Source organism: Capsaspora owczarzaki (assembly GCF_000151315.2).
Source record: "Capsaspora owczarzaki ATCC 30864 unplaced genomic scaffold supercont2.8, whole genome shotgun sequence".
Lineage (NCBI taxonomy): Eukaryota > Filasterea > Ministeriida > Capsasporidae > Capsaspora > Capsaspora owczarzaki.
The window spans coordinates 1,056,126-1,080,723 of NW_011887299.1; the positions used below are offsets into that span (position 1 = coordinate 1,056,126).

At 52.5% G+C, this 24,598-nt stretch overlaps 11 protein-coding genes across 12 annotated transcripts; 6 read left to right on the plus strand and 5 right to left on the minus strand.

Moving 5' to 3' along the window:
• Positions 1-12: 12 nt before the first annotated feature.
• CAOG_05261 (Mpv17 protein) lies at positions 13-1,105 on the minus strand. The gene is made up of 3 exons (XM_004346896.2): positions 977-1,105; positions 766-878; positions 13-549 (listed from the first exon to the last, which is right to left on the minus strand). The coding sequence occupies exons 1-3, from the start codon at positions 1,044-1,046 to the stop codon at positions 148-150; spliced, it is 585 nt and encodes a 194-aa protein (XP_004346946.1). The 5' UTR covers positions 1,047-1,105; the 3' UTR covers positions 13-147.
• Positions 1,106-1,264: 159 nt separating this feature from the next.
• On the minus strand, positions 1,265-2,609 carry CAOG_05262 (hypothetical protein). The gene is made up of 4 exons (XM_004346897.2): positions 2,458-2,609; positions 2,267-2,379; positions 1,453-2,081; positions 1,265-1,370 (listed from the first exon to the last, which is right to left on the minus strand). Exons 1-4 carry the CDS (start codon positions 2,517-2,519, stop codon positions 1,290-1,292), a joined length of 885 nt encoding a protein of 294 aa, XP_004346947.1. The 5' UTR covers positions 2,520-2,609; the 3' UTR covers positions 1,265-1,289.
• A 323-nt stretch (positions 2,610-2,932) lies between these two features.
• On the plus strand, positions 2,933-5,206 carry CAOG_08872 (hypothetical protein). Its single transcript, XM_011272225.1, has 2 exons — positions 2,933-4,619; positions 5,161-5,206. Exon 1 carries the CDS (start codon positions 3,046-3,048, stop codon positions 4,180-4,182), a length of 1,137 nt encoding a protein of 378 aa, XP_011270527.1. The 5' UTR covers positions 2,933-3,045; the 3' UTR covers positions 4,183-4,619; positions 5,161-5,206.
• Positions 4,490-6,926, plus strand: CAOG_08873 (hypothetical protein). The gene is made up of 3 exons (XM_011272226.1): positions 4,490-4,619; positions 5,161-5,305; positions 5,430-6,926. The coding sequence occupies exons 1-3, from the start codon at positions 4,617-4,619 to the stop codon at positions 6,722-6,724; spliced, it is 1,443 nt and encodes a 480-aa protein (XP_011270528.1). The 5' UTR covers positions 4,490-4,616; the 3' UTR covers positions 6,725-6,926.
• A 527-nt stretch (positions 6,927-7,453) lies between these two features.
• On the plus strand, positions 7,454-10,033 carry CAOG_05265. 2 transcript variants are annotated; one of them, XM_004346900.2, is made up of 3 exons: positions 7,454-7,505; positions 8,048-8,180; positions 8,657-10,033. In XM_004346900.2, the coding sequence occupies exons 1-3, from the start codon at positions 7,503-7,505 to the stop codon at positions 9,946-9,948; spliced, it is 1,428 nt and encodes a 475-aa protein (XP_004346950.2). In that variant the 5' UTR covers positions 7,454-7,502; the 3' UTR covers positions 9,949-10,033. The 2 variants fall into 2 exon arrangements, with proteins under 2 accessions (XP_004346950.2, XP_011270491.1); XM_011272189.1 differs by having other exon boundaries at positions 8,048-8,080.
• Positions 10,034-10,075: 42 nt separating this feature from the next.
• On the minus strand, positions 10,076-11,817 carry CAOG_05266 (hypothetical protein). The gene is made up of 2 exons (XM_004346901.2): positions 10,825-11,817; positions 10,076-10,677 (listed from the first exon to the last, which is right to left on the minus strand). The coding sequence occupies exons 1-2, from the start codon at positions 11,707-11,709 to the stop codon at positions 10,120-10,122; spliced, it is 1,443 nt and encodes a 480-aa protein (XP_004346951.1). The 5' UTR covers positions 11,710-11,817; the 3' UTR covers positions 10,076-10,119.
• Positions 11,818-11,895: 78 nt separating this feature from the next.
• On the plus strand, positions 11,896-14,082 carry CAOG_05267 (ataxin-3; the record flags this gene model as incomplete). The annotated part of the gene is made up of 7 exons (XM_004346902.1): positions 11,896-11,934; positions 12,072-12,120; positions 12,287-12,530; positions 12,604-12,758; positions 12,947-13,242; positions 13,357-13,451; positions 13,650-14,082. The coding sequence occupies 7 exons, from the start codon at positions 11,896-11,898 to the stop codon at positions 14,080-14,082; spliced, it is 1,311 nt and encodes a 436-aa protein (XP_004346952.1).
• A 488-nt stretch (positions 14,083-14,570) lies between these two features.
• Positions 14,571-16,590, plus strand: CAOG_05268 (acyl-CoA synthetase; the record flags this gene model as incomplete). The annotated part of the gene is made up of 3 exons (XM_004346903.1): positions 14,571-15,274; positions 15,396-16,006; positions 16,112-16,590. The coding sequence occupies 3 exons, from the start codon at positions 14,571-14,573 to the stop codon at positions 16,588-16,590; spliced, it is 1,794 nt and encodes a 597-aa protein (XP_004346953.1).
• A 67-nt stretch (positions 16,591-16,657) lies between these two features.
• CAOG_05269 (hypothetical protein) lies at positions 16,658-18,176 on the minus strand. Its single transcript, XM_004346904.2, has 4 exons — positions 18,122-18,176; positions 17,860-17,916; positions 17,447-17,699; positions 16,658-17,358 (listed from the first exon to the last, which is right to left on the minus strand). Exons 1-4 carry the CDS (start codon positions 18,159-18,161, stop codon positions 16,788-16,790), a joined length of 921 nt encoding a protein of 306 aa, XP_004346954.2. The 5' UTR covers positions 18,162-18,176; the 3' UTR covers positions 16,658-16,787.
• A 223-nt stretch (positions 18,177-18,399) lies between these two features.
• Positions 18,400-20,252, plus strand: CAOG_05270 (hypothetical protein). Its single transcript, XM_004346905.2, has 3 exons — positions 18,400-19,500; positions 19,656-19,733; positions 19,875-20,252. The coding sequence occupies exons 1-3, from the start codon at positions 18,487-18,489 to the stop codon at positions 20,061-20,063; spliced, it is 1,281 nt and encodes a 426-aa protein (XP_004346955.2). The 5' UTR covers positions 18,400-18,486; the 3' UTR covers positions 20,064-20,252.
• A 141-nt stretch (positions 20,253-20,393) lies between these two features.
• Positions 20,394-22,723, minus strand: CAOG_05271 (GTPase). Its single transcript, XM_004346906.2, has 7 exons — positions 22,637-22,723; positions 21,581-21,700; positions 21,259-21,324; positions 21,051-21,154; positions 20,765-20,896; positions 20,605-20,683; positions 20,394-20,528 (listed from the first exon to the last, which is right to left on the minus strand). Exons 1-7 carry the CDS (start codon positions 22,677-22,679, stop codon positions 20,497-20,499), a joined length of 576 nt encoding a protein of 191 aa, XP_004346956.1. The 5' UTR covers positions 22,680-22,723; the 3' UTR covers positions 20,394-20,496.
• Positions 22,724-24,598: the final 1,875 nt, after the last annotated feature.

Genomic DNA, 24,598 nt, shown 5'->3' on the forward strand with positions numbered 1-24,598 from the left:
AGCAGATGTTTGTCGGTTGCAAAAACGCGAGTAACTTATTCAGGCTCGAACGAAAAGGCAGACAAGAGGCAAACGAAAAGAATCAACGGATAACAATCAAGGCAAAACCATGTTGCAAACGCCCTGCTTGACGAATCGCCTTGTGGTTCACTTGGTTGGAGCCGGACTGGCGGCAACGACCTCCTCGATGGAAGGGTCTTTGCGGTGCGCGCGCCAGCCGAGATAGCTATTCCACCCCAGCGAGACGGCGTTGACCACCAGCACGCGATGCTGCATGGGGACAAAGTAGAAATTGAGCAATTGGGTGGCGGGCCAGACCTTCCAGTTGGCAATGAGCGTGTCCTTGAGCTCTGAGCGTAGCCGCGTCTCGATCTGCGCCATTGAGTCGTTATGCAAGAGCCCGAGGTTGACGTAAAAGGACGAGATGATGAACGGCGCAAACACTGTCTGGTCGATCGCCATCTTGGTCAGTGCAGCCGTTCGCGTCGACAACTTGCTCGCTGGGACAATCTTCTCGAGCCCAGTGTACCACAGTCGCATGACTGGACCCTGCCCACCCCCCACAAAAACCAATACCAAAAAAAAAATACATCCAAGTATATCAACATCACAAAAACACAAAAAAAGGGAGAGGTCGTGAGGTAAGGGAAGAAGCCGGCTTTCTGTTTGAACGTTGGCTCAGCTTCTTGCCGCGCGCTCAAGTTCCGCTCCACCTGCAACTCCATCCAACAAAATACCACTAAACAACCCCCCAGCGTTTCATACCACAAAGCAAAAGCCGATGGCAGCCATGCGGGCTGTGCGAACGAGGTCGTGATCCCTGCCCTTGCGGTCGATGGCCTGCTGGGCAATCAAGTCACCCGTCGCCATCAGCGTCCCTGTCATGATAGAAGAGGGAGAGTCAGAGTCAGCATCAGAGTCATTCGTCGGGGATTGCAGCGCCAAGAAGGGTCAGCGCGCAGCACGCGAGCTGTACCGGTGGAGATGGCGCTCATGACAATCGGGCGACGCTCAAGCATGTACAAGTACCAGCTCCACAGCACCATTGTTGACAATCAGCGGATGCGTGTATTGAGTGTCGAGTGAAAATGTGGTATTAATGTTGGACTGGAATGACAATTGAAATTGGAATAGGAATTGGATGCAAATTGAAAGTACAACACAGAACAAGTTCAAAAGTTGCTGCCATTCGAAAAATCAATGGAGATGCATCGAACAAGCAGACCACAAACGAAAACAAAAAGGTGAATGCGATCGCACCCTGCACGAGAGAAACCAGTGTCGCTCCGTCATTTGGGCTGAGCAACCCCATTCACAGTCCTGGAAATCACTACGCCATTTTGCTCGATTGTCACGGTGGTTTGCCCATTCTGGGGATGCACAGAACAAGTAGAGTTAGCGGAAACGAGTACACTCCAAGACATTCGCAAGACAACGCTCAAGAATCCGTACCACTGTTTCCCGACGCTCCGTCACTTGCTGGCCGTTCATAATCCGCGTTGAGACACTGGTGGAAACCATCCCACCGCCCATGCCCATATTCATGGGGCCCATGCCCATGCCCCCAAAGCCCATCATCATGGGCATGCCAAACGTGGACTGCATGCCCATCGGCAAGCCAAAGCCGGTTTGCATTTGTTGCTGCTGTTGCATCGCAAACGGCTGCATCTGTTGTTGATACGGTTGTTGTTGTTGTTGTTGTTGTTGTTGCTGCTGCTGCTGCTGCTGCTGCTGCTGCTGCTGCAATAGGCGTTGCTGTTGGAGCTGTTGGAGTTGTTGCTGCTGGAGCTGAGCGTGTTGTTGCTGGAACGAGCGAGGCGGAATCGCGCCGAATGGCATCCCAAACCCACCTCCAAAGGCAGCGCTCTGGGTCATGCTCATGTGATGGTTGAGGACCTGAGCAAACATGGGATCGAACTGCGCAAACTGAGCAAACAGCTCGAACGGATCGACAAAGTGATGTGTCGTGCGGTATTGCTGCTGCTGGTATTGGTATTGGTCTTGTGCCCTGGGGTTGCTTTGGGCCGTGTTACTGGTAGCGCCAGATGCGCCATAATTGTCAAACTCGGCGCGTTTCACAGCTGTAGAACAGAGCAGGCAGTGTCGGCAGTTGAGATTGCAGTGTCGGCAATTGGGCGGGGGGCATGAGACGATTCCAATTCCACTCTCAGCTCAAGCTCAATTCACACACACTCTCATCATCATTATCATCATCGAAGTGACCTTTCGATGAGAGCAAGTTGCCTTCTGGCTGTGATGTACTTACGATCGGATAGGACTTCGTATGCCTCTGCAACAAGCTTAAACCTCGCTTCCGCCTCGCCGCGCGTCTCCTCGGGATGCTTGTCTGGATGCCACAAGAGTGCTTGTTTGCGATACCTGGTAGTTCAGAAGGGGGTTGGATGGATGAGCGTTCGTCGATGCAACAACGCCACCCGTTGTGTTTCAACTGCTTACGCTCGCTTGACGTCGTCGGTCGTCGCTGTGCGTGAGATTTCTAGGACACAGTAGTAATCCATGATGGTATTATGGTGGTAAGGTGTTGTATGTATTGATGCAGGAATCCACACTCAAAACAGCAGCGAGAGCGAAACGTCGATAAAAATGATAATAAGGAGGACTGAAATTTATTTCTGAGAACATTCGAGACAAGAGCAATTGAGTTCAAGCGGAGATTGACGTTTTGGAGCTCTACACAGAGGAGTCGACACAATCCAAGTTTCAATGGCCGATGCAGTTTCTGGGGGGGGGGGTGATGCATTTTGTTGCCGGTTGAGCCACAATTCCGCCACAGTGCACCATTCCATCAATCAGTGAGATGCAAGTGCAATTTTTAACAAACCAAAAACCGAAATCGAAGAGCCTGACAAGACCGCCAGAAGCGCAATGGAACGAACAAATTGGGACGCGACCCCAGTTTTCTCCTTTGTTGGACCTGTCAAACTTGTTACGTCGCTCGCCGCATCTCCTCTCACTCTCGCTTCCCCTCACTCCCGTCCACGACCTGTGCCTCCCGTCCTCTCTCGCCGTTGCTTTTGTAGGCCGATGAATGTGACGCACGCTCGCCGCTGGGTCGGTTTTGGTGTGCTGGCCAGCACGGCAGTCTGCGCGCTGCTCTATCTCGCCACTGCTCCTCCAGTGCCGCTCTCCGACCAACCGCTGCTGCCTGGCCCCACCGCGCCATTCCCCGTGTCATTCGTGTTAGACCAGCCATCCAACGTCACAGGCATTGGCGAGGTGCCTGGCGCGCGGTACCGTGCACTGGGCAGCATGCAGTTTTCTGTCAATCTCATCCAAGCAGTCACGTCCCAAGCGTCCGGCTTGGATGCTGGCGAGACCACAGTCGATATCGACGACGTTGGTGACGACAAGATGGTCTATTTTTACATGGCAGGACACATCCGGACGCTCTTCCATACTGCGCCAAAGCTGCAAGCGTTCTTTGCATCGGCTGGCGTTCCGTACCGCGTCTTCCAGCACACCTGGTCTGAAACAGACCACCACGAGCTGACATGGTGGCACCACACTGGCGAAACCCCCACAAGCGCGCCGGTAGCATACAATACGACGCATCCAGGACCCACCGAAACCTTCCTCTTGAACCTACAGCAGCCGTTTGTCAAGAACATGGTGACCATGGTGGAAGATGACAGTGTTGTCACTGCAAGCGGACGCATGCATGTTGGTCGCACCATTATCGAGGGCATCAATCCGCGCATCCTCGCAAGCTACTATTACACGCTGCAATACACGCACTCGTTGGCTCAGGAATACATCAAGCTGGCTGCCGGCCGCGACATGGCGCCCAACGCCGTGATTTTTCGATTGCGCCCAGACTTGTCCATCTTCCCAACCGACATGGCGAAAGTCCGCGACATGATCCACCGCGACCCGAACCTGTTCTTTGGCACTTGCCACGGGCAGTCCGACAGCTGGCGCGAGTTTCGAATGTCTGACTTGTTCTTTGCCACGTCGCGCCAGGTCATGGACAAGATTGTCGCCACGAATATTGTACAATGGCTCGAGGATAACGCCGATAATGTCGAGATTCAAAAAGTCCCAGAGCGATCGTTTCGGTTACTGTTGGAGCAGCTAGGTGTCAAGCTCATGTGGATTGACAGCGGAATCACCATTTGGCGCAGTCCCAGCAAGTCCCTCGAGCTTCCCTGCCCTGCTGGATAGCTGAAGCCGATCATGCCGCCAAAATCTGTTTCCTCGAGCCCACCGGGTCATCGAGCAGCGCCCGTACGACCACTGCCCAAGTTTTTACTGCACGCTTGAGGGCAATCCTCACGCTCTTGTTCTGACTCTTTAAATTTGGTTGTTTGTATTCAGTTTAGTGGAGAGCGGAGAAAAAGCGTCTGAAAAGTAAAACCTTAGAGAAGATGAGGGACAAAACCCGCAGAAACGAGGAAGAGAAAAGTCAGAACAAGCAGGTACAAAACCCGCAAATACGAGGATCCAAAAAGCTTTAAGAGAGTCAAAAACAACCTGATTGCTAGGTCACTCCTTTTCATGTGCCGCGTTTGACGTTGAGCGAAACCACCAACTGGCAATCGAAACAAAATCGAAACCAAATCGAAAACGCACTTCCTACCTCCTGTCTTTCTCGTGCTATGGTAAGATTTCCCGCAGCCCCTCTTTGTCAGTACCCGCCTTCCCCGACAGAAGCTTATGCGAAAAAGTGATTAAAAGTGAAACGGGAATGATTGGTGGTGGTGGAGGGGGGGGGGGTGCAATGTGCAATCTCCGTTCTTTGCCATGGCAAACCGCTCCTTACCCAGCATTAGCTGCTCTGGTTGATGTCCCTGTAGCACTGCCGGCAGTTCAGATCCTCGCATGATCGTTGATTCTAGTTGTCGGTGCGCTTGATGGGGCAACTCGCGGTGTCATGGGCAGCTGGAGGAACGGGAGCGGCGTTCGAGTCCAAAAGAGGCCGTGTGCGTTTGGATCGCTCGTTGGTCGATTCGCCTACCTCACGACGCCGCACACTCGGGGGTGCAGATGAACAGCGTTCTATTACTGATGTCAGAAATACAAAGTGCCCTGTCTATGCGTGGTCGATGGCAGCTGCACTGCCATCACCGTCCACGGCGTTCTTGTGCTGTCTTTTGATTTGCAATATTTTCAACGCTCACCTGCTCCGGCTTCTCACATTAGACCAAGGATACCTCCAGCTTGGGTGAGCGTCACACCAAGACGCACTCTCTGTACCGTCGCTGCGGCCGCCGCACGCAGCTTGCAGCCCTCCATGTACTTTTAACTCTGGCACTGATGGCATTCATTGCTTGGCAGCTTGAACATGGTAAGTTATGGTGCCAAAGCATTCGCTACCGCACTACTTTCAGCCACACTGCTTGAAAAAGCGCGTGGAAAATCGAACAGGAATCGGAAGCTCACTACTAACAACATATTCTTTGTGTTGATAGAGGTGGCATGGGACATTGCCCTGACTCTGCACCACCAGTGCGAGGTTGAAGGCGCTGCAGCACGGCGCTTGACCTTGCGGCGACCGCCACCGCCGCTCTCCCAAGAGGCGATGACCTACTACGAGTCCATGCCAAAACTGCCAACAGCTGGCACCAAACCGGCTTGGGCGCGCGTCGAAGTGCACGGTTTTGAAGTCCGCGTTCCTGCTGCTCCACCAGCAGTGAATATTTCGAGCGTTCGACCGCCGCTGGGAGCATTCGTGCCACGCGACGAGCTCCTCCAAATCACTGGCCTGCAGTGTTTGCCGCTTGAGGACCACCAGTCGCTCGCCGAGCTGTTCCACGGGTTTTGGGATGGACCAATCAACCAGACGCTCTCTTCCCTCTATATCAGCGCCATCTCGACAGTGTTCCGGCATCACCCCGACTCGACGTACCTGGTTCACTCGAATACCCTGCCTCTCGACCAGTTCGACGAGCTTCGGGCAATGGGATTCAACATTGCCGTTGTGCGCTACGATGCGTTGCGCGCCTTAACGTTTGGCAACTTGCCTGGCCAAAGGTGGCTGCTCCAAGATCGTGTTCGGTACGCAGAGCATCGCAACATTGGCTCGCACATGTCAGATCTGATGCGAGCTATTCTCATGCACCAGTGCGGTGGTATTTACATGGATCTCGACTCGGTCTTGCTTCGGCCGCTGCATTTCCTCAACCGGGCGTTCACCATGGAGCCCATGCGTCCCAATCACTTGCGTGTGCAGTACATCAAGATGGATGGTGTGTCATCATTGTTGTCTTGCAGCGAAGTCATTGTTATTCGGCCACAGCCTGTCGACGACGGCGCGTCCATGATCCTGTCGCCCTATGTGGTTCGCGGCGACTTTGGCCTCGTTCCCGGCCTGTTGGCGTTTGGTCCACGAGATCCGTTCATCTACATGATGATGCAAGTGTTTGATGAGCCCTACAACCCCGACTGCTTTAGCTGTGTCGGTCCGGTCGCCGTCAACAAGGCCTACATGGCGACGAGCGCGCATGAACGATTGCGGCTCCAAGTCTATCCTGCGGATGTCATGTTTGGCCCCTTCTGGCGCGGGGTGATGGACAAGTTTGATGAATTTTGGCAAACGACGACCGACGAGCGCGGCCAGGCACTCGTGAACGAGGCAGTCCAGTTTGGCTTTACCCAGCATCTGTATGGGGGCGGACAAGGCGCCCCCGCCTTCCAAAACAACAGCTATATTCACCGATTGGTGCTTGAGACACAGCTCATTCCGTTGCCAGACCTTTGGCAATAGAGACGTCTTGGTGGTTGATTTTAACGACTTTGCTTTTTGTTTTGGTTTCTTAGTTATCCCAATTCTCTTCCATCAATAAAAGCTGAAATGCATTCTCACCACCGTTGCGATTTATTCACACAGGGTTTTTGGCCCTTCGACCCTGTTGGACAGGTTTTTCGGTCATGGTGACACACACAAAAAATAAAATAAAATAAAATTCAATTCAATTCAATAAAATAAGTAAAAATACAATCAAATAAAATAAAAGCAAAATAAAACAAAAATAAAATTAAAAAAATACCGCTAAAAAATAAAAAGCCAACACGCCTTGTGTCCCTCTCGCTCCCCAACCGCCAACCGCGTGCAAAGGCGTCGTAGGAGTATGTTTGTGTGTACATGTGCATGGGGTATGGTTGCATAGTCCAGCGAGGACTGTATGGCAAGGCGTAGGAGGGTTTGTTTTTTCGGGTTTTTTTGGGGGGCGTTTTTGGTTTTTTGGTTGTTGTTTTGTTTTCCACTGGATCTGCTTTCTGGATGGAGCTACACAGGCCCTCGTTGCAGAAACCACATGTACACACACAAGACAATGTGCTATCGAAGGTAGAGCCCCCCACAGGCAGCTCGACTCCACATGGCAGACGGAATACCGGGCTGCTTGTTCGGCTGGTCGTGTGAGTTCCAATCACCGTTGTCAAAACCTTAAGAGAACCAAAACGGCGTTATCGAAAGATCACTCATCTCGTGTGCTACGCGACGGTTGAACGGAACGCGTCATTGTCTTTCTTGAGCTTGATCTATGGTATGAACCCCCACCTTCCTCAATACCCGCCACTCCCCACAGTATCGTATGCCATCCATGAGTTGAAGCACAACGAGCGTGACCGGCGGGGTGTGTGTTGGGCGATACGCGACAACCGACCTGTCAAAGTTTGACAGGTCAACCAACCTTTTAACAAATAAAAAGTGAACGATCCCCCCATTTTCCGCTTTCAGCATGAGAGGCTCTTTTTTGACGTCCCTATAGCCCTTCCGGCAGTTCAAATTCGTGCATCCATGTTGCCTTGCGTCGTGCCGGGTGCTTGAAGGAAGAGCTCGCGGTGCCAAGCCAGCTGGAACGGCGGCGGGGGCGGGTGGACTCAAGTCAAGTGGCCGTGTTCGACCGTCGTTTCGCCGCAATGGCGCTCCCTCCGTGGTTCAAGTGGAGAGGGCTCCAGCATTGGTGTCGTTGATATAAATACCGTGTCTTGGGGACTCGTGGAGGGCAGCTGTGCATATTCTAGTGCTAACTGCCGCCATTTCTCTGCCTTCTTGTTTGCTTCCAACCAACTTTGTCAACCAAAGGGCACTTTCGGCTTCAGCGAGCGTCCCTCCAAGGTGCGCACCCTATGCAAGCGCTGTGGTCGCCGCACGCAGATTGCAGCCCTCTTCATAACAGTGGCGGTGATCGCATTCGTTGGCTTGAAGATCTCGCATGGTAAGTTCATCAAACTGCATTCACCCACTTCTCTCCCTCCATCCGCAATGCATCCAAACTGGAGGAGGAACACTCAGAGTCAAGTGAGGAAAGTTCTGGAGTTCTCCATACAAGCAGCAAGGAGCCCCCCTTCACATGGGAGTTCCTCCTTGTCCAAACAACAAACAAGGAAAACGGAAGACGCGTGCTTTTGTGTTTTTCTGTGTTTTTCTTCTTTTTTTTTTTTGCTTTTTTGGAACGCGTTTGTGAGGAGATGAACCAGAGGACAGAAGCTTCTCAGAAACGAAACGAAGGGAAGGGGGAGCTGGAAACGGAGCAACAAAATTTGATTCTCTTATCCAACAAGCTGTGTCAACACAGGTTGTTCGGGAAACATCATACGCACAAAGGCGCAACCTGTCGGCACCAAAAGCGAAGGCAACGCCGACGAGCAATTACTCACCACCACTAAAACACAAACACACTTTGTTTGGTAGAGGTGCCATGGGACATTGCCCTGACTATGCACCATCAGTGCGAGGTTGAAGGCGCTGCAGCACGGCGCTTGAACTTGCGGCGACCGCCACCGCCGCTCTCCCAAGAGGCGATTTCCTTCTACGAGTCCATGCCAAAACTGCCAACAGCTGGCACCAAACCGGCTTGGGCGCGCGTCGAAGTGCACGGTTTTGAAGTCCGCGTTCCTGCTCCACCAGCAGTGAATATTTCGAGCGCTCGACGACCGCTGGGAGCATTCGTGCCACGCGAAGAGCTACTCCAGACCACCGGCCTGCAGTGTTTGCCGCTTCAGGAGCACCAGTCGCTCGCCGAGCTGTTCCACGGGTTTTGGGATGGTCCAATGAACTTGACTCTCCCTCCGCTGTATCTGAGCGCCATCTCAACGGTATTCAGCCATCACCCCGACTCGACGTACCTGGTTCACTCGAATACACTGCCTCTTGACCAGTTCGACGAGCTTCGGGCGATGGGATTCGACATTGCCGTTGTGCGCTTTGACGCACTTCGCGCCGTAACTTTTGGCAACTTGCCTGGCCGAAATTGGCTGCGCCACGACCGTGTTCAGCACGCAGGGCACCGAAACGTTCGCTCGCACATGTCTGATTTGATTCGAACCATTCTCATGTACCAATGCGGTGGCATTTACATGGATCTCGACTCGGTCTTGCTTCGGCCGCTGCATTTCCTCAACCGGGCGTTCACCATGGAGCCCATGCGTCCCGACCACTTGCGTGTGCAGTACACCAGGATGGATGGTGTGTCATCATTGCTGTCTTGCAGCGAAGTCATTGTCACTCGACCCCAGGCCGTCGACGAAGGAGGCGCGATGATCCTGACGCCGTATGTGGTTCGCGGCGACTTTGGCCTCGTTCCCGGCTTGTTGGCGTTTGGTCCACGGGATCCGTTCATCTTCATGATGATGCAAGTGTTTGAAGAGCCCTACAATCCCGACTGCTTTAGCTGTGTTGGTCCGGTGGCTGTCAACAAGGCATACATGGCCTCAACCGCGGCCGAAAGATTGCGACTCCAAGTCTACCCTGCGGATGCCATGTTTGGCCCCTTCTGGCGCGGGGTGATGGACAAGTTTGACGAATTTTGGCAAACGACGACCGACGAGCGCGGCCAGGCACTCGTGAACGACGCAATTCAGTTTGGCTTTACCCAGCATCTTTACGGTGGCGGACACGGCGCGCCCTCGTTCCAAAAAGATAGTTTCATTCATCGTTTAGTTGTTGAGACTCAGCTCATCCCGTTGCCAGACCTTTGGCAGTGAGTCGCCAATCTCCAACATTGGCTCGTGATTTCCTTGTTCTGTACAAAGCGAACTTGGCTTTCAGATCGAACATTCAAGTCCATCCACAACCATGTTCAAAGAAGTTGTCGGTGTTTCACATCTGCATGTTTTGTAATTCTAATTCTTCTAATTTACACTTGCATGAATAATTCACACCATTTGGCCATGGCTAAACAACCCCTCGGCGCTGTAATACTTTTCGTCCTTTAGCTTTAGGAAGGGACAGTACGGCTTGTCGTCGTTGTCATCCTGGTTTGGCGATCGCCAGACTTGCTCAGCCAGAGGTGGAAGGGTCACTTCCTGGATCCCGTCGTCCGATCGCTGCTTGACAGTGGTCAGCTCCTGCCCGTTCTGGTCCGTCGGACGAATGGGCACATGTCGAACGCCGAAAAACGGCTTTTTGCACACGTGAGTCGCGACAATGTCGACGGGTTTCCTGGCGATGGGGCCAAGCTCAAAGTCAAAGCTGCCGTGATTCGGAAATGGTGCCAGCTCCCCGTGTAGTCGATGAGCGTAAACAGTCCACTCGGGTGACATGTACCGGATGGACACGGGCGCACAGTAGAAAAGAACAGTCTGCCATTCGTGCAATCCTGGTTGCGGCGAGCACCGGCCAGTCCCATACACTTGCCCAGCACGGATGATTTCAGAGTACGCTTGAAATGATGTAATCCACGTTAGTTCAGAGGGATCGTTGAGATGAGCGCCCTATCAGAGAGAACACGACAGCGTCAAAAAAAAAAGTCAGGCTTCCATCAACCACAACAAAAAAACAAGCAAACAAACAAAAACAACAAACGACTAGATCGACTGACTCCTATCTCCTCTTGCCCGCACCTCCCCGACTCCACTTACAGTCACAGCAAGATCACTGAAGTGCGACGTCACAAAAACAGTCATTGGGTTGCGCTTGAGGAAATCGAGCAGCGGCTGAACGAGAAAGCCCTTTTCGTACAAAATGTCCGGTCGCGAGGACATGACAATGTCGCTTTCGCCGGGATTCAGCGCGCCGATATTCGGAAGCTGGGAAAGCATGAGCAGCGCTCGATGAACGCCCACCCAGCTGCGATAGCGCTCGGATGCAAACGCTCCGCGGACCATCTCTTGATCGCCAACGACGGCAAGGTATGGTACCTGGAGCGCCTTGAGTGCCGGCTCAATCTCGTTCTCGAAAATGCTCACAGGAGTGCCGTGGATGCGAGTTTGATCAGCGACGTATGTGGCAGAGTTTTCCTTCCACCAGGTGTCGCGGTACGGATCGTCCAGGAGGTGCCAAGTGTACTCGGCCAAATACACTTGCGCTCCCTGCGCACGCATCGCTTTGACAAAGCTTGCAAAGTTGCCTAAATTCTTGCCCTGTGTTCGCAAGTGCCCAGCCATCGCGACAAAGATGCGTGGCTGGGTCTCTGGCGGGCTGGGCGGCGGAAAGTCGGACGCGAAAATCCGAGTGACCTGACTGAGATCCAGGAACTGTGCTGCCAACTGCAGCTTGGCGGCATCCGAAGATGCGTTCATACCACCAGCACCACCACCAGCAGCAGCACCAGCAGCAAGACCGGTAGCGAGCTGGCGCTTGGCTTCCAAAAGCTCGGCGCGAAGAATCGAGTTGTCACAGCGCGTCGCGTCCGACGACGGCCGCAGCAGCAGCGCCACTGTCGCCAGATTGAACAACAGCAACAACAGCAGCACGACTACCAGCTTGGTAGCAAGTGGCCGTGATGCCAGCGTAGCGAACGACATGTCCTTGTGCTCTTTCCGCTCAATCGTTCGCCTATGATTGATTAGCTTGACACTTCTCAGACTGCGTTTTCTTCTCAACTCCAACTTTCTCTCCCCCTTCCTCCAGTCGTAGATTCAAACCAATGCATCGCTTGCTTTGGATGGGATCTAGATTTCAATAGCGCCAGTCCACATTTCGTCGTTTCGATGGCCTTGTCTGCTGCCGAAGTCGTGTTCCACGAACAGGTGCCGATCTCGATCGATTTTTATGTTTGTTTTGATTCGTCTTCTTCTACTTTGCTGTTGATATCCTGATATTCTAGTTGGCATGGGTAGCGCGATGAGTAGCTGAGAAACGCCTTTTTTGATTTTTGTGATGACAGCAACAAGGAGCCCTGTGTGCCCAGCACTGCCTCAATGCCATGCTGCAAGGTACGACCCACGTCGCTCTGGACAAAATCCTATCGCAGTGCTGGCTCTGGCCTCGACAGATTGCGACGAGACGGAGAAGAGTGCTTTCGTTTTCCCGAATTCTGTTGCATTGGGGCATCATGGGCGCACTCTGACTGCCTCGACTGATGACTCGAATCACCGTTAGGGTCGTACTTTTCAGCTGTCGATCTGGCAGATATTGCGAGACAGCTGGACGCAGCAGAGCTCAGCGCCATGGCGGAAGGCGGCTACTCGCGCGAGCTCGCCAAGTTTGCGCGCCAAGGCAGCTCGAACATGGACGACTCGGGCTTCTTTTCAATCCAAGTCATCACCCAGGCTCTGAATGTCTGGGGAATCAAATGTGTGCCATTCATGAGCGAAGACGCCGTGGATGCGCGTCGAGATCCAACGTGAGCCGTCTCGGCTGCTGTTTCGCTTTTGGACTTGTTCAAACCGCTCACGCTCATGCCATCCCTTGTACAGACACGAACAGGGATTTATCTGCAATCGCCGTCAACATTGGTTTTCGATTCGGAGGTTTGGTCCACACTGGGCGAACTTGGACTCGACCCTGAAGGGCCCAAATTTCATCACTGGCACTTATTTGACGCTGTTTTTGAACCAACTGCAGAGCGACGGTGCGTTCTTCCCGACTTTGTTGCTGTCACAGGGTGTTTGAGCAGCACTTGGAGTGTGGGCAATGGGCCTCCATCCTTTCGCGTTTCATCACAACCATTTCAGCATCGTAGCTGAACACCTCACTCATCGTCCCCCCCCCCCGCTTTGGTTTTTTTCTTTGACCATCGCGATTGATTCTACTGCCCAGGCTACTCGATCTTTGTCATCCGAGGCAACCTTCCACCTTCTGCTGCTGACGCTGTGCTTTCGCAATTGCCGGCTTCGCAAATCCCCAACTCGGGCGCTCGCACTTCAGGACCAGCAGCTCCATCTGCGGCGCCCAGAGGCAACATTCACACCTTGTCCAGCCTCAGTGCGTCCAGATCGTCGTCGCCAGCGCAGAGCGGACAGACCATCGCCAAGCATAACTCTTCCGGCACCTCTGGCCTCGATTCTGTGCACCTCGATCCCGAGACCATTCAATCCCTGGCAGCCGGTGTTAAGGTATGTGCGCCAATGTCAACAGCAGCAAGGGGGAGGTGGCTTTGAAATTGGCGTTCAGGTTAAAAGAATCGAAGCGAACTAACGGGGTCGTGTTATCATTGTTGTTGTCTTTAGAATGCCAATCAACCCGCCGCGCCTGCACGGCCAGTCGACATGGATGAAATGCGTGCCAAGCGATTGCAGCGATTTGGAAACAGCAATGCCGGAAAGTAGTCGCCTCTATCGTGTAAAATAGATTACGTTCAACTCTCAGTCAGAGTTTTTTTTTTTTTTTTTCTCCGTTTGTGCAAATCCCCATTTGACCTCAGGCCCCCTTCCCTTTCAACGCCCCCCCCCCACACACACACCACTTTCTGGCACGATTTCTTCGTCACATAACTCTCCCACTTGCTTTCCTTTCTTTTCAGTAGAATGCCGCCGCTGGTGTCCAACAAGAGCGATGAGACGGCTGCGGTGGCGGCGTCGCGTCCAATTGAGGACGGCGCTCCGACTCCGCCCGCATCGCCCGCCACAGCCACCGCGCACAAGCCGACCGACCCGGCCTTTTACTCGATGGACACCCACACCGAGCAGCCGCAGCATGAGCACGAGCACAAGCCGAGTTGTGCGTCGTCGTCATCCACCGCGCTGTCGTCGGCGTCGGTGCAGGGCGCGTGGCGTCCGATTCTGATGACCGACGCGGACGCAGCAGCCCCGTCCACCACCACCACCACGACTGCCGCAGTGCTGCACAGACGCTACCTCATGTACCGCGAGCACTCTGCCAAGTGTCGGCAGCAGCTCGATGCCGCGGGCGTGGTGACTGGCGCGGACTATTGGGAAGTCGCCGTGCGCAGGTAGCAACCAACGACCGAAGCCACATCACTCACTCACTCACTCGCTCACCCGAACGCAAATGCAAAAGCAAAGGCAAATCGCAAAAGCTCAGTCTGTGAGCTCGACACTTGGGACGCGTTTCGTCTCCAAATGCGTGTTGGTTGGACTTTTTGTGGCTTGTGTTTTGGAGTCACTCTCGTTTCAAAAAGTGAGCCCATATTGAATATTGGAACGGCAAACCACGCGACCAACTTGGCCAATGCGATGCGTCCATGATGACTTTGTTGGAGTATGGCGCAGGCCAAAACCCCCAATGTTGAATGGTCTCAGAAAAAAGCGGGACAACAACAACAACAAGAAAACAAACAATCAAAGCACCCGCTTACTCTGTGAATTCTGAGAAACGCTGAAGTGAACTCACCATTCGCGTCAAAACCACTTTGACAGGTTTCCAAATCACCCTTTCATCGAAAAGGTCGAAACACTGGCATCATTCACCTATGCGCAGGCGGATGCGCAAGCGAATCGAATTGCAAACTGGGCGCATGCGCAGCTCGGCCTCCGAGCAGGCCAAGTTGTACGTGATTTTCACCGGATTGTCCTCATGCAATGATGCGACAACGCCCCCCCCCCTCTTGATCACTCATCCTCTACTTGTTGACCCACTTTTCTTCTTCCTCTTCTTCTCCTTCTTCTTCGTCTTCTTCTTGCAGGTCGCGCTGATGTGCGAAAACAGCCCCGAATTTCTGTTTGTCTGTTTCGGATTGGCAAAAATTGGCGTTACTGCCGCGCTGATCAACACCAACCTGTCTGGATCCATGCTGACACATGCACTCGTCGTGGCGCGCGCGCGTCACATTATCGCGTCATCGCGGTTTCAAGCACGCATTGTGGATGTTTCGGTGGACTTTCCTGCCCGGCTCGATTGCTATTGGATAAACTCTCACCACCCCGCCGAACAGCAAGCATTATTGGTTCAACCAGCGCTTGAGACATGCTTGCAAGGCGTGTCCACTGCCTCGCCAGACCGTGCACTACGAGCCGCAGTCAAACCTCGAGACGCCATGTTTTACATTTACACCTCTGGCACCACCGGCCGCAGCAAAGCTGCCAAGTTTTCTCACTTGAGGTTTATCGGTGCGGGCTTGACTTGGTCGGGCCCTTGCGGACTATCCTCCTCGGACAAGTACTACATTTCCTTGCCGTTGTATCATGGGTAGGCCTTTTCACCATTGCTTGTGCTCGTCCATGTTGCGCCCGCACTTTGTTTTCTGTTTTTGTCTGTTTGTCTGTTTGTTTGTTGGCCCTCACTCTTTGCATACGGTCTACCCCAACAGAAACGCTCTTGTCGTCGCTCTGTCGCCCTGCATTCACGTCGGATGCGCGGCAGTACTACGGGAACGGTTTACAGCGAGTGGATTTCTTGACGACGTGCGAAGATTCAACTGCACGGCTGCCATCTATATTGGCGAGCTGTGGCGATACCTGATTGCCCAGCCGCAGCGTGCAAACGACCACGTCAACCCGTTGCGAGTGATTGTTGGCAATGGCCTGCGAGCCGACATCTGGCAAACGGTCATGCAGCGTTTCGGCATCGATCACGCTGTCGAGCACTATGGAGCCACCGAAATGCCAGGAGCAGCAGTGCTAAACTGGACCGACCTGCGCCCCGGATCGTGTGGATTTGTTCCGCCAGCCATCCGGCAAGCCGAAGGCGTAGATTGCGTTATTGCTTTCGACGTTGACACTTGCCAGCCCGTTCGCACCAAGGCTGGCTTTTGCGTTCCGGTGGCCACCAACGGCGTCGGAGAGCTCATCATGCGACTCACGGACGGCGTGTACGATGGTTATGTCGAAACGGGAGATGGCGCCACCGAGCGCAAAATTTACCGCAACGTCTTTGAGCAAGGCGACGCTTGGTGGAGCTCTGGCGACTTGATCCGAATAGGTGAGAGATGGGATGAGCGAGTGGGTACCGTGCTTCAATGGCTTGACACTCACCGACCTTGTTTCTTTTTTTTTTTTTTTTTTTTTTTTTTCACGCTTCCCACAGATGAGTGCGGCTTCTTTTACTTTGTCGATCGTGTCGGGGACGCCTACCGCTGGAAGGCGGAGAATGTTTCGACCAACGAAGTCTGTGACGTGTTGAGCGCCTTCCCGACCATCAAGGAAGCCAACATTTATGGCGTGTCTATTCCGGGATGCTACGGCCGCGCTGGCATGGCATCGCTTGTCTTGCACGACAACGCTGCCGATGCGATAGACCTGAAGGCGTTCTACGATTATGCCACTTTGCACCTCCCGTCCTATGCTCGTCCCGTCTTTTTGCGAATTCGGCGCGAAGACAATGCCAAAACGTCCACTCTCAAGTTCCAAAAGCAGGACTACATGCGCCAGGGATTCAATCCGAGCACCCTGACCAACGAGGGAGTGTCCGACATGCTCTTCTTTGGCCACGAGGCTTTCGGTACTTACCGATTGCTCGACGAGCAGCTGTATCACCGAATCTCGACTGGAGGATTTCGGTTGTAGAGCACTGCAGATCTCGAGTGGCTTCTTTTTTTTTTCTATCATTTGTTGATATTTTTGTCATGCTTTGAAAGTAAAGGGGTTTTTTATCAACCCTAGATCTACCATGCTTTCATCTAGTTGGTGATTGTGGTGGTGAATTTTGCTTGAATCGTAAACTTGCGACGAGGTCGCATTCACAAAACCGTTTCAAAGTTGATTTATAAATGCAGCTTGAGCGACACACCCGCAGGTCGGTTTTCATTCCAGTGCACCAAGCTTAGGGACAAATCCCAGAGGTCCTTGCATTGCTGTCGGTCGTAGCATGCGCTGGAGGCACGGGTCTGGGCGCAGCGGAACCAGTGGACGCCCGTCAATCCGTATACATTGACGGACGAGGCGACAAAGACCGAGGTTTGCGCGCCAATCTCGATGGGTTTCATGAGCCAGAGGAATGGGCGGAAGCAGGCCCACATCGGCGTTGGCAAGTTGTCGTAAAAGCTCGAGTAAATCGAGTCGGGATCGACGGCGTGCACAGTCACCCGGTTCTCGGGCTGAGCTTCCAGCCGCCGCGCTAGCTCCATGGTGAGCATGATGTTTGCGAGTTTGCTCTGAGAATAACACAGACATCCAGTGCAGCCCTTGCCATTGATGTTGGCAAAGTCAATCCAGCCGAAACGATGCGCAAGCGATGCCAGATTGATAATGCGTGCCTCGCCCGGGGTTGCTTGCATGATGTCAAGCAGCGACAGCGTTAGAAGAAAGTGTGACAATGTGTTGACCTGCAGCACGCTGTGGTTTGTTGTTCATGTCAGTGAGTTTAGCGTTTCCTTAAAACGGACAAAAAGTAAAAAAGCGGGAACAAACGAGCCACACAAACCTGTTGTTGCCGTCGGGCGTGACCCAGCCGTCGGCAGATCCCATCATGATGCCCGCATTGTTAATCAAGACATGCAGCGGCAGTTTCCGCGCGCGGAACTCTGCCGCAAATCGCTTGACCGAAGCAAAGCTCAGCAAATCGACCACCATCACGTCCAGTTTGATGTCTTCGAGCTTGCGTGCTGGGCTTTTCTTGGTAATCTGAGCTCGGATTTGAGTGGCTGCCTGTTCTGCCTTGCTCTGACTGCGACACGCTGTAATTTTGTTTTGGATTCAGCATTGAAATTTGAGCCACAAATTTTGAGAATCGTCGAGTGGCCTGATTTTTGTTTTTCCATTGCTTTCCGTTTCGTTTCGTTTCGCTTTTTTTTTGTTCTTTCCACGTGCTTTTGTGCCTCGCGTGCTTTGCTTTACCCATGATGACGTGCGCGCCGAGCTCAGCCAGTTGGAGAGCAGTCGAGAATCCGATGCCTGGTTCAAATCCAATGAAAGTTGAAGTGAGAAATTGTGTGCGAGCACGAGTCAAAGTGACGCCAGCGGGCTGCCTTCGGTCCCGCGTCCGCGTTTTCCCACACAGAGTTGAAGCAGCGGCTCGACATTGGAGTGAATAGGGGTTGGCTGTGACGAGGCTCGTGGTGTTGGTGTTGGACTGGGCGTTTTGTTTTTAGGGCCTTACCTGCGTTGGCGCCAGTCACAATGCACACTCTGCCATTCATGATAGGAGATTGAGCAAAGTGGAGAGTGAGCCTCGGATTGATCTATCAATGAGTGATCAAGTGGGTCATTTCCAACAATACATGTTCAAGACATGTCGCTCATACAAGGCAGTTGAAGCTTTGATCCGCAGATGTTCAGCGGAAAGTCGTCCGATTCTCACTTCAGATGGAACCCTCCTGGCTGGATCTGAGATTCTCACGCCAAAAGCACTTATTATTGTCAGTCCCAAATCCAGCAAAAAAGTCCTCACCCTTCAAAACACCCCCCTTCGACCTCCAACGTCCTTGTTGAACAAGACCCCCATCCCCATTTGCCCCACCAAGCATGAGCTCCAACAACGCAGGCCGCAGCAACAGCTCGAGCGCAGGAGCAGCCTCGAATCATCATCGGAACATCCCAAGAAATCTGAATGACGTGCTCGCTCGCCTCGGGATGGCAACGCTGCTCCCGCTCATGACGGCTGCCGGACTGGATTACGCCACGCTCTTGTCCTGCGACGGCGCGGATCTCCAGCAGGCGGGCGTCCCAAGCAGCGAGCGCGGGCGGTTGATTGTCGCGCTCGAGCAACTCCGACGCGCAATCCGCGGCGAGTCGGTCGACGGATGGATGTTCAGCCCGCCTGCCGGTGCTAGCTCAAGTGCCAGCCAGCTTACCGGTGCTGCTGCCACTGCGGCGGCGGCGAGTGTGCGCGCGGCACAGTTGGAGCGAGCTGCGGTCGCGCGGGAACGAGCCGCACGTCCGCCAACGACCTTCCCAACAGGCGAGACGGCCTCAGTCATGTCGTATTCTGAAGCGGCAGTGGCAGCGATGAGCAATGCAGCAAGAACGCTCAACTGCACGGTCGACCGTCTCAGCGAGCTGGGTCTGACTGTCGGCGATTCTGGGATTTCAATGGTCATGTTTGGCCGTCCAACCCGTGCCAACCCGTCCGTGGTGCCGTCGCATGGGATGGGCATCGCGTACCAACTGGAAGCTACCAACTTGCTCACCCGTGAGATTTCCCCGGCGACGATCGTCGACTTCACAGCCACCCAAGTCCGTGTCCACTTTACCAGCCACCCGACGTCTGTGCTCGATTACTGGTGCGATACCACATCGACCCTACTCCATCCGATCGGGTATTGCAAGCTCAACGGACTGCAGCTGGTTGTTCCGAACGGTGGATCGTGGAGCTGGGATTCGGCCGTCAATACCCGCCAACCCCGCGTTCACGTCAGCAATTTTAGCAACGATCAGTGCGCTCCACCAGGCTGGGAGTATGCGAATCCGCCTGAAAACCGGTTTCAAGTCGGAATGCGGCTTGAAGCCGCGGATGTTATGCCCGGTTCCCTCTTGACTGTGCGTTTTGTTTTGGTTTTATGATACCGGTTGATGTTGTTTGTGGTTTTGCCTGGCCCACACTGTACTGTTTGACAGCCACCCTTCTCACCGTTGGTGTTTCTTTGCTTGTCTGTGCGGCTGTGGAACTTGTGGATGTTTTGTTCGCTGCGTAGTGCGTTGCTACCGTCGCGACTGTGCGTGGAGCCTTTGTTCACATCACCTTCGATGGCTGGTCGGACAAGTATGATTATGTGAGTAGCGTACACAGTGATAAAGGTGGCACAAGCGCAGTTTCTGAGCTGTGCTGTGGGGCGGGGACTGCGATTTTGTTGCTTGGACTGGTCCCGCATTTGTCTCATTCTCGCCTGTCGTTGTCATTGGCCTTCGGGCAGTGGGTGCCGTGCAATTCGAGTGCATTGCATCCTAGGGGTTGGTGTGCAGCCAACAACATCCTCCTGCAGCCTCCCAAAAGCCGCTCGAATTGGTCATGGGAAGCCTATGTCCAAGAGATATTACCGGCGGTTCCTGCGCCTGCAGAATGCTTTGAAAACCAACGAGGCCCGATCCTTCGAGGCGTCTGAGTTTCTTCAATGATGCTCAGTTACCCAAATTGCCTGCTCGTTTCTTGTCGGCGTTCTTCATGTTGGTTTGTTGTTCAGTTTTGTTGGTTGATGTTTGTTCTTCTGTTGCTCGTTCGAGGTTAGTAGCAAACGCGAACTTTCGGTGATTTGTTTGTTTTTTTGTCAATAAACCCGTTGTCATGCACTCGACACCGTTGAGAACTGTGCGCAACGTCGGGAGATTCGCGACCATTCCCAAAACCGAAGCCGTCCAGACGAAAAAAAGGAGATAACAATTCACGTTGCTCAACAATTGTCGTCGCCTCTTGTTGGAAGGAGAAACAAAAAAAACCAAAATGCTACAAAATGTATTCAAGTGTCAGAGGTGCAACATTGGACCATCTCCACCAAAAAGAAAAATAATCGGGGTGAGAAAAATGCTGAAACAAAAGCTCTAGTTGATGTATTGAGAAAGCCAGCGGAAGCCTAAGAAATCAAAAAAGACAAAGTTAGTAATTCGCACAACCCTGATGCAAATCGCGGGAGTATGCGCAAAACGCACCTTCGACATAACCCTGGCGCATGACAACAGAGCACATGAACAGTTCAATCGGGCGGATTTCCTTGACGGGGATCTTGCCCTGTTTGTTGTGAATGTTTGAAAAGTGAGGAAAACTCCCTTGTTTTTTTTTTTTTCAATGCATGTACAAATAGTCCCTCACCTTGCCGGTAGTCATGTTGAGCAGACCGAGATGGCTGCGCAACTCATCTTCACTGACAGCGCCTTGCTTATCAATCTTGTTGCCAAGAATCAGGAACGGAACGCTTGCCAAGTCCTCAGCGCTGAGAAGAGCCTGCAAAAGTTCATTGGTCGAGTGGAACGTTCGCAAAGAAGCATGTTAGGTTTTTCAACGCGTAAGGCATGTTTTGTCAGGTGGAACGAAACAACACGCTGGGCCTGAGGCGAAACTCGAACAAGAAAAAAAACAAAAAAAAAAAAAAACGTACATCGAGCTCGCGCTTGGCTTCAATGAAGCGCTCGCGATCGCAAGAGTCTACCAAGTACACGATGGCATCGACGTTCGGGTAGTAGTCCCTCCAAACGCGGCGGGCTGAGTGAAACCAAGGTGAACGCTGATGAGCAATCGCCACGTCAAAAGCGCCAACGCACCGCCCAAATACACCCGTCTTCGCCCAAGATGAACAACAAACCCACCTTGTGCGTGACCACCGAGATCGAATGTCTTGAATTTGATACCGCCGATAGCGAGTTCTTCCATGTCTGGAGAAAAGGGGAAGCGCGAAAAAGAAGAAGTGAGCGATCGGTTTCATGTTACCCCACCTCCCTCGGCCCAGTCAATGGTACGATTTTGTGGAATCTGCGACGAGGCTTGTTGCAATCGTCAGCCATCCGTCGAGAGAACGGCTGATAGAGCAACCACACTGACAACAAAAATGACAACTGTTGTGCCAGCCGCAAAACCCCCGCGGGCCCTCCCAACACTTGCACTTGTTTGTGTGCTCGCTTTTGCCCTTACTGGGATGCAAGGTCGGGTTGGCCTGTGCGAGACGGTCGTCCTTCAGCATGTGCAGCAGCGTCGTCTTGCCGGCATTGTCCAGACCGAGGAAGACAATCTTGGCCGACTTGTTCGACAGGCCTGCGTTCCAACAATGACAATAATAGAGTTGAATTGATGAGTGAGTGAGTGTATATGGGTTTGTGTGGTGAGTAGCAACAAAGGTTCAAAGCGCCCAATGCCAATCGACGAAAAGCAGCCAAGTTTTTTTTTTTTTTTTTTTTTTTTTTTCCATTGAGTTTCCATTGCGTTTTTGACTGAGGTAACGTCAACGCTCTTTTTTTTGCGTTTTTTGGTCCCTGTTGCCTGCGTTTGTGCTGCAGCCGCGCTTTTTTGCCAGTTGCCTGGCTCGTAATCGTGCTGCCAGACACGGAGGTTGGGAGGGAGGGAAGGCCCGGCGAAATGACTCACTGGAACGAGCCAACAATGAAAGGGGCGAAAAGCGCATGATATTTGGCGCTTTTTTTTTTTTTTATTTAATGGAGAGAACGAAGCGCGTGAGAGAGACAAACAAGCTGGGCTGTCGTGCAAGGACGCTCATGGGTCAAGGTGAGGAGGAAACGCGGCACACAACCAGCCACCAGGAACACAGCAGACGTCCCAGCCCAAGACCGGAAGCCTCATAGAACACAAAATAGAACAAAGACGAAACGAATCGAAAAAAAAAAAAAAAAAAAAAAAAAAAAAAAAAAAAAAGATGATGATGTTGTCGCCACGCTCGCAATGCAAACAGGGCCCACACAGACGAGGCCGAGCTGAGCAAGTGGGAAAACAGCGAGCGAAAAGAGATAACAATCGTTGGAGAGATGGGGGGGGAGGGACGAAAAACGGGGAGGAGTGGGGAAGGAAGAACAAGTCATTGCTAAATGGTCCACGAGCCAGTCTGTCCCCGTTGCACGTCTTCCACTGAGCACTGAGCCCTGGTTGACTCGAGCTCACTCACTCAAAGCTCCAACTCGAACGAACTCTCACAAACTCCAACGAACTCTCGCTCGCTCGCTCGATCGATCGTCTTACCGAGTGCGTTCAGCAGATTCCAAAACCAATCGATCAGAAACATGGTAATTCTAAAACCAAAAAGTAGAATGAAGAGAACTCAGAAAAAGAAGAAAAAAAAAAGAACTCAGAAATACTCGTAAAGATTGATCTGATACAGTGCTCGGCACGTTGCGACAAACAAAAGCGGGAGGAGGGGTCCGCTTTTTTTTTTTCTTGCTTATTTCCCTGTCGAAACTAGTGGATCGCTTGTCGATCATGTTTGGGTTTCACATCGATGCTACAATTGGATTTTTTGCTTTTGAATTTTGATCACAACAACGCAAGCAGGAGAGTGCTGACCTCGACTGCTTTGGCGGAGTGTCTGAAACACGTCCGTTTGCTTTTGCGTCGAAGGCTCCATTACGAAACTACTGCGAAAAGGACTGAGCAGCTCAGATGTATTCTCAGATACTCTATCATGCTTCTGACGGAATGGGTGCTTGGCCACAGAACGTGAGAGTGATGCCAAAACCAATGGAATCAGTCTCAAACTTTGAGATCAGTGGACGTTGCAATGAGCCAATTCTCTTCCCTCCCTCCCTCTTCTCCAGAGCTGGCTACAAGGTCACAGAGAATCGTGATAGTGTAAGAACTGCCCTGCTACAAAAGAGACGCTCTTCCGTCTCAGTTTGCCACAAAAAGGCTCGCATTTTGGTTCGTTTTTGGTTACATTTCAATCCTCGTACTTCGAAGCTCATGAATCCAACTACAAAATCAGGATAATCAGAACAAACTCAATACAGTACAAATGAAGATGTGCAATGTCACAGCTCACTCTTTCTGCATTGTTGTGACGTAGGTTTGGTTTGTTTACAAAATCTCAAATCAAACAAAACAACAATCTCGTTCAAGATCAGCCGTTGCTTGCTTCTGAGGGCCGCTGTTGGGTTGTCGTCCCAACAACGTCGGAAGGCAGCTGGTGGACTGTCGGTTCACCAAACGCAAAGCTGAGGTGCGGGGGGGGGGCCGGAAGGAAGGGAGGATGTAACGCGTGAAGCTTGTGACGTCCCAACAGCATCAACAGACTGATCAACCAGCTTGTAGCGTGGGGCATGGTGGGGCATGGCGGCTGCTGCTGCGGATGGTGGAGTGACAAATGGGGTTGTCTGCCAAGTTGTTTCGTGTAGCAGCAGCGATCAGAGACTGATGAGCAGGGTCGGAATCACTCAGACAATCCACTCATTTGTTGTGATTGTGTTCAGGTTTGCCATGTCGCTGTCTTGCGAGGCGATGACGCCAGAACAGCGCGAGTTGTATGAGAAAGTCAAGAATGCGAGCGGTGAGCTCCTGTAAGAGAGCAAAGACAAACAGACGAAAGTGCTGAATTATGACACTGACATGAGGCGACAGTTTCCGTTTCAAAATATTTGGGGATGCCGGAGCGCAAGCAATTGCAGAAGCACTCAAGGTGAACACAACGCTCACCCAGCTCAAGTAAGTTGACTGCCAGTGATGAATGAGATCGAGTGACAGATTCGGGTTGCCGAACCATGGCACTAACAGTAGCTTGACAGCCTGTACTACAATCAGATAGGTGATGTTGGAGCGCAAGCAATTTCTGAAGCACTCAAGGTGAACACAACGCTCACCAAGCTCTAGTAAGTTGGCTGCCAGTGATGAATGAGATGGTGCGACAGATCAGGGCAGCCGAATCGTGGTGCTCACGTCGGGTTGGCAGCCTGCAGCGCAATCAAATTGGTGATGTTGGAGCGCAGGCAATCGCTGACGCACTCAAGGTGAACACGAAACTCACCCAGTTCGAGTAAGTTGACTGGCAGTGATGAATGGGATCGAGTGACGGATTCGTCTTGCCGAAACCGTGCACTGACGACAGCTTGACAGCCCTGCAGGACAATCAAATTGGCGGATTTGGAAGCGCAAGCGATTGCTGAAGCACTAAAGTGAACACGACGCTCACCCCAGCTCGAGTAAGTTGACTTG